This window comes from Heteronotia binoei, chromosome 19 (assembly GCF_032191835.1).
Source record: "Heteronotia binoei isolate CCM8104 ecotype False Entrance Well chromosome 19, APGP_CSIRO_Hbin_v1, whole genome shotgun sequence".
Taxonomy (NCBI): Eukaryota; Metazoa; Chordata; class Lepidosauria; order Squamata; family Gekkonidae; genus Heteronotia; species Heteronotia binoei.
Genome location: NC_083241.1, coordinates 19418803 through 19437264, shown reverse-complemented (window position 1 = coordinate 19437264; position 18462 = coordinate 19418803). Strand labels below are relative to the sequence as shown.

General features: G+C 46.8%; 1 protein-coding gene across 1 annotated transcript in view; it reads right to left on the bottom strand.

Moving 5' to 3' along the window:
- The window catches only part of CEMIP (cell migration inducing hyaluronidase 1), a 160692-nt gene that overhangs the window by 82739 nt on the left and 59491 nt on the right, over positions 1 to 18462 (bottom strand). The window contains exons 4-8 of the mRNA XM_060259820.1: positions 13874 to 13976; positions 4582 to 4731; positions 2381 to 2519; positions 1983 to 2219; positions 607 to 786 (exon numbers count right to left, since the gene is read on the bottom strand). Of these exons, the coding sequence (XP_060115803.1) occupies positions 607 to 786; positions 1983 to 2219; positions 2381 to 2519; positions 4582 to 4731; positions 13874 to 13931 (764 nt within the window). The 5' untranslated portion in view covers positions 13932 to 13976. The remainder of the gene's footprint in view (positions 1 to 606; positions 787 to 1982; positions 2220 to 2380; positions 2520 to 4581; positions 4732 to 13873; positions 13977 to 18462) is intronic.

The following is an 18462-nucleotide window of genomic DNA, read 5'->3' as shown; positions in this document are numbered from 1 at the left end:
ATTTTCTGCTTGGCAAAGGCCAAGGGACAGGACTACAATGCAATGTGCTGGAGTTGAAATTGTCCTCCCTGGTGACTAAGATTTCGGAGTCTGTCCGGGATTCAGAAATGTCAAGTTAAAACCCCAGAGTCCTGAAGAACTTCTAATGCAAATGTCCCAGATGTGAGCCCTTGGAAATGCTTTGTGCATGCCACGTGGCTGCCAAAATCAGCAAACAGGCAGGACGGGGTTTATAGGGGTCAGGGAGGGTCACCTGACCCACTCTGGCCTATCAGGGTAAAGAGGCCTTTTCACTGATGCATGGGCTGTTTTCTCCTTTGGCAAGAATCGGCTAGTGGCACTCAAGAAAAATCCCCACCCGATATCCTTCCGGCTGCCAGTTCAAGCTCCATTTTGGCCTCCGGTGCTGACGCTCAAGACTCACAATAAAACAGTTCTTGTCTTCCTCTTAAAATTATCTAATGAGCCGCTGAAAACTCCATGGAGCGTGAAGGAAAACTTTGCAGTGCAGACGGCCTGTGTGCTGTGGGGTGAGTGGAATTACTGAGGCACAGGAAGAATACAATATCGCTTCTGTGTGGTAGCCCTGGCCCAGCGGGCTCCTACCTAAAACCAAGGTGGAGGAAATGCTTGCTGCCCAGCTTGGTCATCGCTTTCCGAGCTGAATCATCCAGGCTTCGGGATCCTTCGTCGTTCACCGCAACCGACAAGATCATGCCATCGTTAACTGCATTCAAGTACCGGACAAGGCGGAGGCTCTCGCCCTTGAGTTTATACGTGTCAAACCTAAAGGGAGGAGGAGGGGCTGTTTAGCAGCAGCAGAACATGCAGGGCATCCATTCATTTATCCAGGACAGTTATACCTGCTGTTCTTCCCAGTGAGTACCCTAAACTGTTCACAACGTTGTCCCCTCCTCCACTTTGTTCTCACAACCACCACACGACTCACAAGTGAGGCTGAGGGTGTGTGACTGGCCCAGGGTCACCCAGTGAGTCTCCACGGCAGAGTGGAGATTGGAACCTGGCTCTCCACTTCATAGGTGCCACTGCTCATGAAGGGGCAAGGAGGATGGGGACAGTTTTCTTCAGCAGCCCATGGAGAAATCCTGTGCCCAGGAGGAGACAGGAGTGCAACCTTCAGAACCACTGCAGCGCCCAGGTTTTTTCCCCACTCTTTGCCATGCAACATTCTATTTCATCATCTTCTAACAACTGAAACTCCACACAGGGATTTACACAAATGTAGCTGTTTATTTGCACCCCTATCCCAAACTAAGAGTGTAGCTCTACAAGATGTCTGATGCAAGCTGGGTCACAGCCAGTGTGCAACTGGATGTGCAGTCCGATGTACATCAGGGGATCTCATATTTAAAAGGGTTCGTTGGCTCAGGGCTGCAAAGGAGGAGAAGAAACTTCCTGTTGCCCCCCTCCCCACTTCTGACAGCAGAAAGGGAGCTGCTTCGCTCCACATGGAGCTAACAAGTCCTTTTCAAGGTGAGTTCCTCTGATGTACACCTCACTGGGAGTCCAGCTTCGTCCCTGTGATGACCTGGCACGTGTTGGGTGGATCGTTTCAGTTGGCCCAAAGCCAGCATTAGGCCTTCAAAATGGTTTATGGCAAGGATCATTTATAAAGAGTTTAAAAATCTATCACAAAAGTATTTAAGTCTGTTAAGCTTGGTTTTTATCAGCCCCACTCAAATTCTAAAGGACTTTGAGGGAAATCTTCAGAATTCTGAAAGCCAGTTTATGAATCAGGGCAGGTGAGTCAGAATTCTTGGGACAGGGAGACACCAAAGCAAAGGCCCTTGAATCTTACTGCCTCTGGAGATAGAGCTGTGGCACATCCATGCCATCAGTCACACAGACAGGGGATCAGCCCACACAGCACTCCAGAAGTAGCATTCCTACCAGCTGACACACAGGAATTGCATGGTGTGAGAAGAGACCTCACTAAGTCAAATGTGCTTATGCCAACTCGCCTATCAGAATGGATAACCGATCCCATCTTTGGGTCAATCACGTGGACGATGATGCCACGATGGCCCCAGCTTCGCTCAAAGTAATAGCCGCCTTCCTGCAAGCCACCAGGATTCATGGTCTTGTTGAGAAACGTCCAGGAGAGCTTCTTTTCACCGTGAACCTCAAGAGTGCCGCCACTGCCAACCCCAATATATTTCTGGCCAAAGTAACTGTCTGGCTGGACACTGTCATCAGCCCTGTGGAGTGAAAATTAACTCTGGTCATTTGATTGGCTCGCAAGATAGAGAAGAGCAGAGTGCACTTTAAGCAGCCCTGGGCTGATGTATTTTTAAAAATTCTGCAGGCTCCACAGGGCTAATCTTTAAAATTATAGGAGGAAGTCTGTTTAATTACATACCGTCCATACAAGATGATTGTCAGGTTACTCCGGAAAGGACAGCTCTCGCTCCCAACATGCATCTCCCCACCATTCTCAATCTGAATGTGTCGAGTGCGCAAAACAATGGGGCCTGTGTTGTCTTTAATGATCAGCTTCCCTAACAGGGAAAAACCAGAGGATCTTTATTTGTTTGCTTGGTCTAAAAACTCTACCACTGCATCAAAATCAAGGGGCATCTTTTTCATCAACTTGGCTCTGTGTTTTCCAACAGTGCTTTTCTCACAAGGGCAAAATGTGCCCTAGAATGCTTTTTTTTTTAATACATAAAATCCCATCTCCTTTCTCATTAAAAAAAACCAAAACCAAAATCTCAGCCCATTTCTTTTAAAATATTTTTTGAAAGAAAAGCAAAGTTCTGCATATTTCCTAAGGCTATAGCTTGACTACATACAGGGGCAGCCAGGTTTGTTTGTTGCACCAGAATTCGTCCAGTGGCACTTTAAAGGCAAAACCAAACTTTCCCAGCAAAAGCTGTTCTGAGTCATGAAAGGGATGCACCTGAGGAAGTGAGCTCTGACTCACAACAGTTTACACTGGAATAAATCTTGTTAGTCTTCAAAGTGCTACTGGACTCCTGTTTAATGTTTCTTACACAGGTGTGCGAGAGCTGCTTCCAAGGACAGATAGGAACATGCTGAGAATCCAATTTTCATTTTGAACAATATGTCTGAAATCACATACATTGACAGCACAATGCTAAGCAGGAAGACACTGAAGTGTATAGCTCAATTTAGGATTGCACTTAGAGAGCATGGTGTGCATAGGTCATCAGATTTCTGCACTAAGAAAAGATGAATTCAACAGCACATAGAAAGCAAGTAAATTTGTATATATTTGATTCCATTGTTTATCCTGCTACTTGCAAGGAGGGGAGCAAGGAACAAACAATTCACTTAAATCCACAGTCATTTACTGGAAATCCTACCCAGCTCCTTGGCTCACTTTCATCAGGTAATAGTTATACATTTTCACACCTAGCTTCAAAAGTGAAAGGTGAGGTTCCCAGGGTGTTCAGTTCTGTCCCTGTTTTGGCATGTCCCCTCTCTCTGAAGCAGCCATTTTCTCCAGGGAAATTGATCTTTTGTACTCTGAAGACCAGTTGTAATTCCCAGGCCCTGCCTGGAGGTTGGCTACCCTAACTCTGACTGCTGGCATCTCTCTCTCTGGTCTCAGGCAGAGAGAGGTCTTTCCCAACACCTGATCCTTCTGAATGGAGATGCAGGGGACTGAATCAGGGACCTTCAGCATGCCATGCAGATGCTCTACCATGGTCCATTCTACTTGACTACTTTTTTATCGAGGTAGAGTAGTGATCCATTTGTTCAGTGTTTTCTACTCTGACTGGTAGCAGCTCTTGAGGTGTCAGACAAAGGGCCTTCCCAGAAGGGCTGCCCAAGACTTTTGCATCAGGAGGTGGCAGGAATTGAATGTGAAGCCTGCATAAGCTTGCCAATCCCCAGGTCCCAGCAGGGGATCCCTTTGTTTTGCAGGTTCCTTCCCACCCCCTGTCTACCGACCAGTGGAGGGAAGCCCCACCTCCACAGCCACCATGTGCCTTTCCACCTCAGAAGGCTTACAAGACTTTTGGGAAGGACTTGCATTTTGAAATGTGTGCCTTTAAATCTCTGGAGCCAGGTTCAATGGGGGCGAGGTGAGCCCGCAGAACAACATGGCAGTTGTGAGAAAGGGAAGGGAAGCAGCCCACTCCCTCTGTTTGTTCTACAATCCTTTCAGAAGTCGTTTGCAAAGTAAAATATAGAGAACCTCTGGTTTCCCTGTGAAGAACTTGGATAAGTATACAGCATTCAACCCATGGTGAGTAAATTGCCCCAGTGAGACCACAAAGTGTGTGCTTCCAAACTGTGTTTATTTTGGCTTCTTTGTGTGTGAGTGAATGTGTGTATGTGTGAGAGAGTGTGGAAGTAGAACTGCAGCCAGCTGCTGGGAGTGAGGAAATGAAGACTATATTCAGGGGAACTGTATTGCTGTATTTTTATTTATTTATTTCAGAGAATGGGAGAGTTTCCTGGCCCCACCCCCAAAGTCCCCAGGTATTTTCTTTGTTAGACTTGGCAACCCTAAGCTTGTGCCCTTCCACTACGTTGCTGCTCCTCTTCTTATCTCAGAAGGCATCACTTGCTCCCAGCTCCTTGGGTTACCTCCGTTTGTGATGTGGATGGAATGGACAGTTGCAGAGGAAGCTAACAGGAGCTCTTGGCCATGGCTGATATTTACGAAATTCTCTTCATCATGTCCAGGGGTCCAGAGTTTCAGTTGTGGGTCCTGGTCAGGACAGGATGAGGCCATTGCTGTCAGGACACAGAAAAGAAATAGTTAACGCCACTGGACACATGAAGCTGCCTTACACCAAGTCAGGCCCTTGTTCCAGTCTGGTCGGTCTGGTCTACTCTGACTGACAGTGGCTGTCCAAGATGTCAGGTAGAGGTCTGACATCATCTGTCATCGCCTCATCCTTTTAATGTGAGACGCCAGGGATTGAACCTGGGACCTTCTGCATGTCAAGGAGATACTCTGCAACTCAACCACAGCCCCACTATAGAGGCTAAAAGGAACCCCATCATCCTGTCACCACAAGGGGAAAGGGAGGGATGTCATGAGGCAAAATGAAATTTTGCAAACAACTTTGTGCAAGCTGGGCAAGACATAAAGGCCTTCCTAGGCTATCCTAGAAATCAAATCTCAGCCTTTCCTGAGAAGTGCCTGGTCTGAACCCAACGGGCCTGTGTCCTTTGAGGTCTGGCAGAGCACTGACTGAGACTTGGCCTTCCCAAAGCCCCCACACACCATGGGGAACTAATTTGATTGATGTGGTTATTTAGACTCCACCTCTCTGCCTGAAGCAGCTTACAAAATTCCAAAAAGAATAATAAAAATAGAAATTTCAAAGCATGCAGTTTACCAATTCAGTAAAACTCACTGATGTGCAATAAAACCATTCCAGCATAAAGTTAAAAAAGTATTTAAAAACAACAACCTGGCAGCATAATAATGTCCTTTTAATCCTCTTTCAATGCACTTCAGCAATCATTTGCGAGTGGATTTTGCCATTTTACTGAAAGCGCATTATTCAGTGTGTGTGAAAGCATCCCATATACAAACAGTCAGTAGCATAAAATGCCAATTGTTGTTTTTAAATTTATCATCTGCCTTTCTTGTGTGAAACTCAGGGGGAATCACTGAACTATAAAAACAATGTAATAAAAGTCCATTATAAGACATCTAATAAGGAATGCAAGAACTGGATGACATCATTACAGAGGAACAAAATGAAAACAGTATCCAATAAACAATGTGGAGTGGAGAGAGAAGAAAACTATTTTTGCAGAGAATGAAAACTATAACATTATAACCCTCAAAGCAATGGTAAAACAGACCAAGATAATACATCTAAAAATATGAAGTCTAGTTAGCCTGGGTGAATAGAAACATTTTAGCAGTGCTAGGTGACAGGCAATCTAGTACATCCCCCCTTCCCTTCCTCTTCTGGGTTGCCAGTCTCTCTCCAGGTAGGGTCTGGAGATCTCCCACTTTTGCAACTGATCTTCAGCTGACAGAGATCAGCTCCCCTGGAGAAAATGGCTGCTTGGAAGGGTGGACTCTACAGCATTGTACCATGCTGATGCCCCTCCCCTCCCCAAACCCCACCGTTTCTCGGATCCACTCCCAACTTCAGATATTTTCCAACACAGACTTGGCAACTCTACTATTGGCATATTTGCAGTTAGGGTAGCCAGATTCAGTTTGATAAAACACCTGGGGATTTGGGGGTGGATCTTTGAGAAGACAGGGACCTGAAGAGAGTACAGTTTGGTGTAGTGGTTAAATGTGCGGGCTCTTGGAGAACCGGGTTTGATTCCCCACCCCTCTACTTGCAGCTGCTGGAATGGCATTAGGTCAGCCATAGCTATCTCAGAGTTGTCCTTACAAGGGCAGCTTCTGGGAGAGCTCTCTCAGCCCCACCTACCTCACAGGGTGGCTGTTGGTGGTGGTGGTGGGGAGGTAAAGATTGTAAGCCACTCTGAGATTCAGAGTGTATGGCAGGGTATAAATCCAATATCTTCTTTTTCTACAATGCCTCAGAGTCCACTCTCCAAAGCATCCAATTTCTCCAAGGGAACTGATCTATTTAGTCTGGAGATGAGGTGTAATTCCTAGAGGCCAGCATCCCTAACTACAATATTACCACTGAGCTAATCCTTCAGTGATTTAGGGGGAGGGGAGGGGCATAACTGATGCTTCTTCACAAAAGAATTACGGTAGGTTACCCACAGTTCATATACGTAAGGCATTTGTGTGAATCTGTTTCTTCCTATATTGTTTATTCAACCCCAACCACAAAACACAGCTGAGCTTTTAGGGCATTTTTGAATCTGAGATAGAAAATCTAAAAGAACATATTGTTAATAGGCTAGTAGTTGTCATCCTGGGTCTAAAAAAATCTGCTGCCACAATACATATAATAGCTGGAGTGAACTGTGTCTAAATGAAGTTATTTTAAAATCAACCAACCAATCCTCACCATGCTGCAAACTCTCTGAAAGGAAAATCACATTCCGTCGAATAAAGAAGAGCCGATATGGATCCCTTTTCCACTTTAAATATTTTCCAGTTTCAAAACTCCGGAAATTCTTTGACTGACAGAGCCATATTGGACATTTTTATTTTCTTATATTTTAGCCAATGGAAAGATAAACTGAGAATGCTAAACAAAACTCTCCCCATCTGCATCCAGTTTCCTGTCACATTCCAAAAAACAAAAACATTCTGACTGAGACAACTGGAGATGGATCAGTCAGTCCGTTCATTCGCCCCTGGTACCTCTGGAGGACATCCACTGCCACCCTTTTGCTGGAACAACCAAACATAAAGGAGGTCAAGATTCCAACATCTTGAATCATTGTCTAAAAGAGAAACTTTGCCTAGTTGCAGCAGCCTTCAGGACTGAAAAGGGGGAGAACTGTCCCGGAGGCACCCGCTTAACTGTGGGGTGCCACAGGGGGTGGTGCTCTCCCCAATGTTGTTTAACATCTACATGCGCCCCCTTGCCCAGAGGTATGGATTGGGTTGTCACCTATGCTGACACCCAGCTCTATCTGCTGATGGACAGCTGGCCTGACTGTGTCCCAGAAAATCTGGATTTGGCGTTGCAGGCTTGGTGGGATGGCTCAGGCTGAGTAGATTGAAGCTTAATCCGGCGAAGACAGAGGTCCTTTGCCTGAGTCAGGGCGGTCTGGGTAGGGAAATCCCCCTCCCAGCAATTGACGGTGCACCACTGAAAATGGCGCACAAGCTTGGGGGTGCTGCTGGAGCCTGCATTAACAATGGAGGCCCAGATAGCAGCCACTGCTAAATCAACCTTTTTTCATCTTAGGTGGGTGAGGCAGTTGGCCCCCTTCCTGGAGCATGATGACCTGGCAACAGTGATTCATGCAATGGTCACCTCAAGGTTGGATTACTGTAACACCCTCTACATGGGACTGTCCCTGTGCCAAACCCGGAAACTGCAGCTGGTGCAGAACACGATGGCCAGGCTGTTATTGTGGCTCCCTAAGTGGGAGCACATACAGCTGGGGCTGCGGGAACTGCACTGGCTGCCAATAGTGTACCAGATTCGTTACAAGGTGCTGGTTATTACTTTTAAAGCCCTATATGGCCGAGGACCTGCCTACCTTAGGGGCCGTCTCTTCCCATATACTGCCCAGAGGGTGCTTCGATCCAGTTCACAAAATCTACTGGTAATCCCCGGGTCGAAGGAGGCCAAACTGAAGGTCACCAGGGAAAGGGCCTTTTCGATCGCTGCCCCCCACTGGTGGAACCAACTCCCAGAGGATATGCGGGCCTTGTGGAATCTTGGTCAGTTCCACAGGGCCTGCAAAACTATCCTCTTCCAGCTGGCCTTTAATTGATACGGAGCCTACATCATAGATGGAATACCGTCACACTGTGAAATATAACAAGATAATATCTAGATCTGAGCACTAAATGATATGTTGTTTTAATCTCTAAATATATAATTTTATAGAATGTACTATTTTATAATATGTATTGTTTTAATTCTGTGAGGTTTTATGTTGTCAGCCGCCCTGAGCCTGCTTCGGTGGGGAGGGCGGGATACAAATCAAATCAAATGAAAATAAAAAAGCCACACTTTGGCACAAGTTAATGAAGAAGGAGCTCTGCTCTCCTGCACATGGGATCTCTCTGCTTCTAGAAGGCCAGGTCCTGGTCTTCAGCAAACATAAACTACTACACGAAAGAAATTAACCAGAATTCTGGGTCTTCCGCTGAAACTGGTAAGGTGATTACACAAGGAAGAAATTCTTCATACAATCTATGGGTTAATCAATGGAATAGGGGGGCTGGAGATCTCCCACTATTACTACTGATTTCCAGGGGACAAATCGGTTACCCTGGAGAAAATGGCAGCTTTGAAAAGTGAGCACTATAGCACTATTATACCCCACTGAAGCCCCGTCCCTTCTCAAGCCCCACCCCCTCAGGCTCCAACTCTAAAATCCCCAAGTATTTTCTAATCCAGAGCTGACAACTCTGCAACTGAATTAATTGCTCTTGAACAGTAAGATGGCCACTAGCATAAAAGTTTTTTTTTTTAAGAGGATAGATCTATTAGCATTGTAAATGCAATTTTAGAATAGTTGGGACATTTTAGTACACCAAACAGACAAGCAGACGGAGGAGGTGGGGGCACATGATGGAGCACTATACAATTATGAATGACATGGATAAAGAGAAATTTACTCCTTTCAGAGCACTGAAGTTGTCACCGTATAACCTGAACAGCATTAGGTTGGAGAAACAAAAAGCAATTCAGCTTATGGAATTGGCTACCACAAAATAGGAGTATGAGCCATAATGTTAAGTTCCCAAAGGAAAGGTTAAGGTGAGCATTTGCCACCAAGGCCCAAAGGCTGGCCACAGGTCTAAGGTTCCCAACTCTGGCTTGGGAAATTCCTGGAGATTTTGAGGGTGGATCCTGGAAAGGGTGGGGTTTGTGGAGGGAGGGACCTCAGCAGGGTGTAATGCTGAGGGATCTACTCTCAAACCAGCCGTTTTCTCTAGGGAAACTGGCCCCTGTAGTTGCCCCAAGAATGCCAACATTGTCATTTTGCATGGTGGAACCATTTGGAAAAGTCTGGGGACAGAGTTGGTCATTCTTAGTTTTGTATGCCAGTCCTTGCTGGTGAACGGACTAATAGTATGTGCTTGACTCAAGAACCTCGCCCAATAGTGAAGCTGTCACTCCAGTGGCAACTAGTTCAGATGGCTTTTAAAAGGGATTCATGGGAAGCAGGGCTTTTTTGTAGAAAAAGTCCAGCAGGAATTCATTTGCATATTAGACCACACCCCTTGACACCAAGCCAGCCAGAACTGTGTTCCTTTGCATTCCTGCTCAAAAAAAGCCCCAATGGGAGGACAGAAAGTCTAGATTAGGGGTGTTGAACTCATTTGTTATGAGGGCCGGATCTGATGTAAATGAGACTTTGTTGGGCTGGGCCATGTCGAGTTGGGCCGAGCCATGTTGGGCCAGGTCATGTGTGTACCTATTGAAGATTAGGTAGCAGAGATAAAAAAACTTAAAACATTAGCACTCATTAGCATTTTAAGTTTAAAAACTTAAAACATGCTTAAAACATTCCCATGGAATCCAGGGAACTGGGCAAAGGAAGCTCTGGCTCTTTCCTTCCTTCCCCAGGGGACTAGGGAGGGAGGAGCCTCAGCCAATCGAAGGAAGAGAGGCTTGACTCAGATCTGCTGTGCCATTGAGAGAGCCTGGCAAAGCAAGCTATTCCTCCACAAGAGGCCAATGGCACAAGCCTCAGCCAATGGAGAAAATAGAAGTTTTGCTCTGCAGCTCCTGTGCAATTGAGCAAGCCTTCCAAAGCAAGCTGCTATGCAGAAGAAATAAAAATATACAGAAAAGGAAGCAGATGACAGCCAGGTGCTTGGGGGCCTGATAGGAGCCTTCTGGGGCCTGATTCGGTCCCTGGACTGCATGTTTGACACCCCTGGCTAGATGAACCTTTGACAGACAAGGTAATTATTATGTATGAACGTAATTCTAAACAGCAGCTACTAGGGACCACTGTCAGGCAATAGGCATCTCCATCAAGTTTGGCTGGGTAATTTCTTGAGCCATCTAACTGGAAAACATGACCCAGATAATTATGTAAAGGGGGATGATTGGGTTATAACAATTTGTTGGAGAATTCTGCCTAATCTTCACCATGGACATTCACAGCTGTGCAGAACAGAAGGAATGATGTCACTGGCCCACAATAAGAGGCAATTGAAGCAAATAATTCCAGCACAACTGATGGCTAGGCCATTTTGCTTAGGAAACAAATCAAAGGCAGGGTTGGTTTCATGCAACACATCTCTAAATAGCTCCACTGCCCCCCTTCTCTACCTGCCAAGGGAGGAGGAACCTCCTTTGACCCCCCCCCCAAAGGTTATGGTGGGGCTTTCTAGACCCACATGGAAGGGGGCTGCAAGGAGAAGGTGGAATCAGGTTCTCTCTCTTTACCCGGTGAAAAATCTGGTAGGAACTAATTCAATAAAGGCATTTAGTTCAAAGGGCCTTATCACAACTACTACGGTGACGCCAGCCTATCGCCTCCTGCCTCAGCAAGGGCAGCTAAATATAAGTTAGTCTCTTCGGGGGTCTGATACGGTAGATGAGAAGGGGACCACTGCAGATTTGAAGTCTTTCCCAATCACACAGGCACCAGAGAATGTAACAGCAAACTATTGTTCTTTATTTACAAAATAGGCTTTAACTGGGAGATGGGATGTATATACAGAGGCTAGTTTGTATCTTGTAGGAATAACATTTTCTATACAGTATGTCGGCTAGACCCTCCAGCAATGCTCTGAGGTATTTCAGGGTACACAGTTCTTCTTGTAATCCACTCTCCTAAACTTTAATCCGGCTGGCCTCTTGGGCTTTGAGTGCCTGGTCCCTCGAGTCGTCTGGTTTGACAAGCCCCAGCTCTCCTGACTCCCTCAGACCCACAGCTCTCCCTCAGCCACCTTATAAACTCCTAGGAGCAGTGTATCATATGTCTGTGACCACTAAGGTCTTCCACTTAGACACTCTCTGTCACCTTCCTCTTCCTTAGAGGGTACTCGTGACCTAGAGATATGCCTCATGCTCAGCCACCTGGCTGATTTCACAGAGTGTATATAGAGCTTCACTTCACACCAAGCCTCTCTCACACACTCTCCATCCAACTCCCCTTTCTGACCGTTTTTTTCCCCAACAGTTAACCTTTAAGCCGTTAGCTGTCACTCAGGACTTGAGAGTTCTGAGCACCCCTGGCCCCCACCTTCAGCTCACATGACTTAGGGCTCTCTGGGTCCTCAGCTTCTCCATTAACCCTTTGACTCCGTCACAGGCCTCATATTAATTACCATACCATACCAAACCTTTAATGGCATAACAGTTGCAAATAAAAATGCACAGAATATAAAAATTTAAACATTGGAGATAAAATCAAAATGAAACCAAGCTTACAGTTGCATTCATACATGATCAGATTTAAATGTAAGGATGTCAGCCAAACATTTTGCCACAGCCTCGCTAACCTCCCCCTCAGTATCGTTCAATAAATAATAACAGGGTGGCAGAATAGACAAAGTGGGGGTTGGAGTTACCAGAAAATTTCCACTCCTTTAGTTTATTATCTATAGTGGGCAAATTGTATGCCAAACATTTAGAACTCCGATTGACTGGATGCGCCTAGGCAACATCATAGGTTCTGAACAAATCGGCTTCTCCAAAGGCAAATCTGCTATGAACCATTGCTGCATTCTGGCCTTCCTTGCTGAAAAATATATGCATACCGGGACAAAAAAATTATATGCTGCCTTCATTGACTTGAAGGGCACATTTGATTCAATAGATAGAGCCCAACTATGGATTAAGCTAGGTTACCTGGGAATGGACCCTTGTCTGCTGTTTCTCTTGAGGAAACTTCATTCTAATACTTTTTGCCAAGTGAAATTTTCTTCTAGTGGTGACTTGACTAGCAAAATCCCAGTGTTAAAGGAGGTTAAAAAAGGTTGCGTGCTAACCCCGCATCTTTTTAATTTATTTTTAACTGACCTAGTACAATTTTTGAACCCTATTAATGGTCATCCACCTAAACTAGCAGGCTGAGAGGTCCCCTTATTACTTTATGCCGATGATACTACCATCCTCTCTTGCACAAGTGTGGGTCTGCAAAGGTATTTGAATGCCTTCTATGACTACTGTAATTGTAATTCACTCTCTATTAATTATGCCAAATCTAAAGTAGCTGTCTTTTCAAATTGCTGGCACCCACAGTGATGGTTTATTGGCAACTCAACAATTGAGCCTCATATTAATTCTTAGGTTTGCCAAATCTGGTTTGGGAAGTTCCTAGAGATTTGGGAGTGGAAGGGTGGGCACAGTTTGGGTAGGACCTCAGCAGGGTGTAATGCCATAGAATCCACCCTCCAAAGGATCCATTTTCTACAGAGGAACTGATCTTTGTTGTCTGGTGACCAGTTGTAATTCCTGGGGATCTCCAGGCCTCAGCTGGAGGTTGGCAACCCTCTAATTCTCAATATTCCTTCACTCCTGCCCTGCAAAGTTGGTTGCAAAGGGATAGCCATTTTAGTATGTTGTATCAAAATAAAACCAAACAAATCTAGCGACACCTTAAAGACTAGTAGTAACACATTTAATTATGAGCTTTTGTGGATCACAGTGCTCTGTGTCAGATATAGGTATGTGATGGAAAACTGTACTGGGGGATTTGTATTGGGCAGGTGTGGCGGGAAGCTTCAAGGCTTGGTGTGCCAGAGTTGTTATTTGATAACTGGGGCTCAAGCAAGAGACAGGGGAAGTTTGCCTAAATAGTCACAGCTAAGTTGAGATCAGCACTGGGCACTTTGAGGCTCAGTGTTAGTTCATGGCTTATGGCAGGGATTGGAAGCACTCTAAGGATTTAGCAAGGACTAAGAGTTGTTATCTAATCAGGCAGGAGGGCTCTGCAGGTGAGGAGGTTCCTGCAGTGAACTGGAGGCAAAACAGCATGTGGCCGAGCTTTTCTGCATTTAAATAACCTTTTTAAAAAGGTACCCATCGTGTTAACAGTACTAATAACCTCCCAAGGAGGTTTAAAGAAGTCTAGTAATAGTCAGAAAGATTCTCACAAAGAAGCAAGCACTTTTAATTCCCAAATCATCTTAGAGGACAAGATAACGTAGAAATTTAAATAACAGTGCATATTTTAAAGACTGGGGTGGCCCATCTACCATCCAAGTACATTTAGAATAAAATGGATCAAGATGCTAAAGAAACACCTGAATTGTAAATGGCTCTGGCCCTTACAATAAACAGTGACAACTTGGTTATTGCCACAGAGTTGCCCAACTGCTTACCTCTCCATATAGCCAGCAGCACAAAGAGAAGCAAAACAAAGCTGACTTGCATGGACATCTTGAGGTGTGACACTCTCTTCAATGTTCTTTATCTTCCAAAGACCTGTAAAGAAAGGGGGGAAGCCACCACCATGTAAGAAACTGTCTAGCATTTGTTTCATGCAAAATTATACAGAGGTTCAAACTGTAGAAACTGGTGTCAGTTTTCAATACATAGGGCACATAAACCCCACGCCCTCAGCATGACGCGCAAAGGTCGTTAAACTATACTCACACATCAGTAGGGTTACATGAATTGGTGTATGCCCTTGGCATGATAAAAACACAACACTGAAACTTTTTAAATTGATAATCTTTATTTGTTGCAAAACAGTAAATTACGGTAATACAATTTAGAACAAACTAGCTGTCAAGCAATGTTTCATTTTACCCTAACTGTCTATTTTTATCAGAATGTGACTGCTATACTATACCTGTTACTAACATTGAAATAAAGCTAAGGCACATCAAAGTAGAAAAGTTAGCTGGCGCCTCCTCCCTGCGCCTCTCTCGCTTTTACTAACAAATGCAGGAATTCGCTCTTTGAAGGTAAAGCCTCCAGGGACATTTTCCCAGGCCAAGTCTGGACCCAGGAAGTATAACCGCAGGGAGATAAAGAAAGTACTGTGTGAACTTTCACACGTGAATACAGGACTGTTTAGTAATTGTAGCTTTGTTGATAGAACCTTTGATGTGCCATCCTTAAGTATACCCTCTGCTATTACTCTGTATCAGTTCCAATTCTTGGCTCAATAGAAGCACATGGATTAGCAATAAACCGATACTTTGTTTCAAATCAAGGACTGGTTACTTGAGATCCGCTTGCTTGACATTTTGGAACTGATCCCACTAATAGGGTTTATCTGCATTGGCAACTTTTAAGCCAGATGGCTGAAAAGGTCCCAGATAGCAGAGAACCTACTGATCCTTGGGAAGGAGTAGAAGACCCCCCCCCGGCACGTTGTCGGCGCCCGAAGAGTCACGGGACGTGGGTCTTAACTACCCACCCAAGAGCTGTTCATCTCCCCTCGGAAGTGGGAGCTCTGCACCTCCACCACCCTGATGGACGAGGCCCCGGCACGGCACGAGACCTTCCTGATGAGGCCCGTGAAGGGGGGAAGAGCGGGAACCCCGGAGAACATGGAGACGAGGGTTCCAGCCGAGATGAGGAGGAACAGGGAGGGCTGCGATCCGATGAGGACTGCCGCGAGGGGTCAGACTCGGAGGAGGAGAACGGAAGCCCCCCGAAGGAAAAGGGGGTCTCAAAAACTGTAAGGGGAGAGATGGCGACCATGGCTCGGGAGCTGCGGGACGAGATACAAGCAAATGCCACCTTCATGGCACGAAATGCAGAGGCAGATCGACCGGCTGCTGCTGCGTGACTTTGGAAGGGCTCCACCAGCAACACTGGCACCACCAGCCCCACCGGCACCGCCACCGGCTCCAGCTCCAGCTCCACCAGCAGCTCCAGCGGCCCCAGCAGTCCCAGCCCCGCCGGCAGCTCCTGCACCCGCACCGGTGCCCCCCGGGCTGCGAGAATACAGGAGAGGCCGGGATCTGGATGCCACCTTTGATGGCGACCCCGAAGAGGTGGAATACTTCACCATCCAAGCCAATAGTTACATGGACTATTGGGGGAAAACATTTCCGGATGACTTCAGCTGGGTGGACTATCTCGGGTCCAAATTGAAGGGGGCTGCGAGACGCTGGTATGTGAGTCTGTACAAGACGCGAGGCCCTGAACTCGACAATGTGGCCGGATTCCTACAAGCCCTACTAGTCCAGTACGAAGACCCCCTCCAGAAGACCCGGGCCATCACTGCACTGCAAGACATGCACCAGGGGCCAAAATCGGTACGCGACTACATGGCCGACTTCCGAGCGCAGTGTGCCAAAATTTGAGGCTGGAGTGAGATGATGAAGATCGAGGCTTACCAGCGGGGCCTGAATGCCAGCCTTCTGGATCGGGCCCTTCAACAAGCCCGCCCCACAACTCTTATGAGATGGGTGCAACTAGCCGGTTAGGTAGAAACCAACATGAAACAAGTGGCCCTCCAACGCCAACTGCAGCAAGGGGGAAAGGGGGGACGTGAGGCTCGGTAAGGGGGCAAATCAGAGCCGAAGAAAAGGTCAACCCAGGGGGGAGCCACCAAAACCCCCTCGGGCCGCAAGTGTTTCCGCTGTGGCGACCTGAGCCATCTGGCGGCTAACTGCCCGGAGAAACCTTGCGCCCCCCCTCACCCCGAAGCCAACGGCAATGGGCTTTAAGAAGACAACAGCCAGGACGAAAGAGTTGAATCAGGGAAGCACCGCTACATCGATGGTGCTAGACGAGGATACTATAATTCTGGATGACCTGAGTGAGGAGTCGTGGGAAGCCGAACCAGCGGGAAACGAGAGCGACCTGCACTGAGAGGTGCCGGGAGGCAGGTCGTGGATCTAACGGCACCGTTACGGCTGAGAATAACCGGATCCCTGTTTTTTGTCCCGTTGACTTTGTTGAATCGGAAGCTCAAACGCTTCATGCATGCCCGAGCGCTAATCGACTCCGGGTGCGTGAGGGAAATTATCACCCCAAAGTTAGTGGACACCCTCGGACTAACCCGAAACCCCCTGCCCCGCCTGATCCAATTTGAACAAATGGACGGGTCTATAATGCGGGGGAAGCCTTGCGTAGAAGAGGCTCAGGGCGTCCTGGTAGGAATAGAGGACCACTGGGACGTAGAGGTTTTCATGATCGCTCCCTCCTCATCTTTTGATATAGTGATGGGAGTCAGATGGCTGGCTAAGCACCAACCGGACATACAGTGGGGGGATCAGACTATAGACTTTACCAACAAGAGGTGCACCCACCATCAGTGGCTGGGGGATTGGGGACTTAATCCACCCCCCAGGAACGAAAGAATGTGTATATTCGTGGAAGAGGTCCAGTCCATCCCCAGAGAGTACCTGGACCTGCGCAGGGTGTTCAGCGAGGAGGAGGCGAATGAGCTCCCCCCACACAGGGACATCGACTGCGCTACTGAACTGATTCCTGGCCAAGAGCTACCCAAAGCTAAACTGTACTCGATGGGGTGGGCAGAAAAAGCGGAAGGGAATTCATAGACAAGAATTTAAAGAGGGGCATCATTAGACTGGCCACTGCCCTGCATGCCGCCCCCGTCCTGTTCTGGAAAAAGAAGGATGGGAGCCTCAGGCTTTGCACAGCCTTTTGCAGGATAAATGGGATTTTGATGTCCAACGCCTACCCCATCCCCCTGATTAAAGATTTGTTGAGCACGGTGTCGGAGGGGTCCATATTCACAAAACTGGACCTGAGTGACACCTACTTTAGAGTGTGAATCAAGGAGGAGGACGAGTGGAAGACAGCGTTTAACACTCCTATGGACAGTTTGAATACTTAGTGATGCCTTTCGGACTGCAAGGGGGCCCGGGAGTATTCATGAACTTTATAAATGAGGTCCTAAGAGAGTACTTGTACAAGGGGGTGGTCGTGTACCTGGATGACATCATTATTTATTCAAAAGACCTAAACTCCCATGTACAGTTGGTGAGGAAAGTGCTCACTACCCTGTATGAACATAAACTGTATGCCAAACTGTATGGCCGAGGACCGACCTACCTGAGGGACCGTCTCTCCCCGTATGAGCCCCAGAGAGCACTGAGGTCAGTAGGTAAAAACAGATTGACCACCCCTGGGCCAAAAGAAGTTAAACTTCGGACTACCTATGCACGGGCCTTCTCTACCGCGGCCCCTTCCTTGTGGAATCAACTCCCAGAGGAGGAACCTTGATCAGTTCCGCAGGGCCTGCAAGACCACCCTTTTCAAACAGGCATTCATGAACGGCTGACCAAGTCCACAAAGAAACATCAAAATGGTCCAGTCTGGAGATCCACCATCATTACACAAACTGACAGGCATAGCGTCGATTAATAACGGTACTGTCAGATCTAACTTAATGTTTTTAGACTTAGTAACTGTTTTAACTAATGTATTAATCGGTTTGGGGTTAATTTAATGTTTTGTTAAATGTATTGTTATTTTGCTGTTGTTAGCCGCCCTGAGCCTGCTTGGCGGGGGAGGGCGGGATATAAATAAAATTTTACTTACTTACTTACTTACAAACTGTCAAAGTGTGAATTCCACAAATCAGAACTCGACTACTTGGGGTTTCGGGTCTCTGGGAATGGACTGCCGATGGACCCCGCCAAAATAAAAGCTGTGCTAGATTGGGAACCCCCGAGGACACGTAGACAGCTACAATCTTTTATCGGGTTCGTAAATTTTTATAGGGGCTTCATTCAGGGGTTCGCCCAGGTGATGCTGCCCCTAACAGACTTGTTGAAAACTAAAGGAAAAGGGCCCGAAGCAAAAAACCCCGGGGCAAAGCTGGTTTGGACTCCCACCTGTCACAAAGCCTTCGAGCACCTCAAATGCTTGTTTACCAGTGAACCGGTGCTGGCTCATCCTAACGAGCTTAAGCCCTTCGTGGTCCAATGTGATGTTTCCGATGTGGCCGTAGGCGCCATATTAATGCAAAAAGACTCAG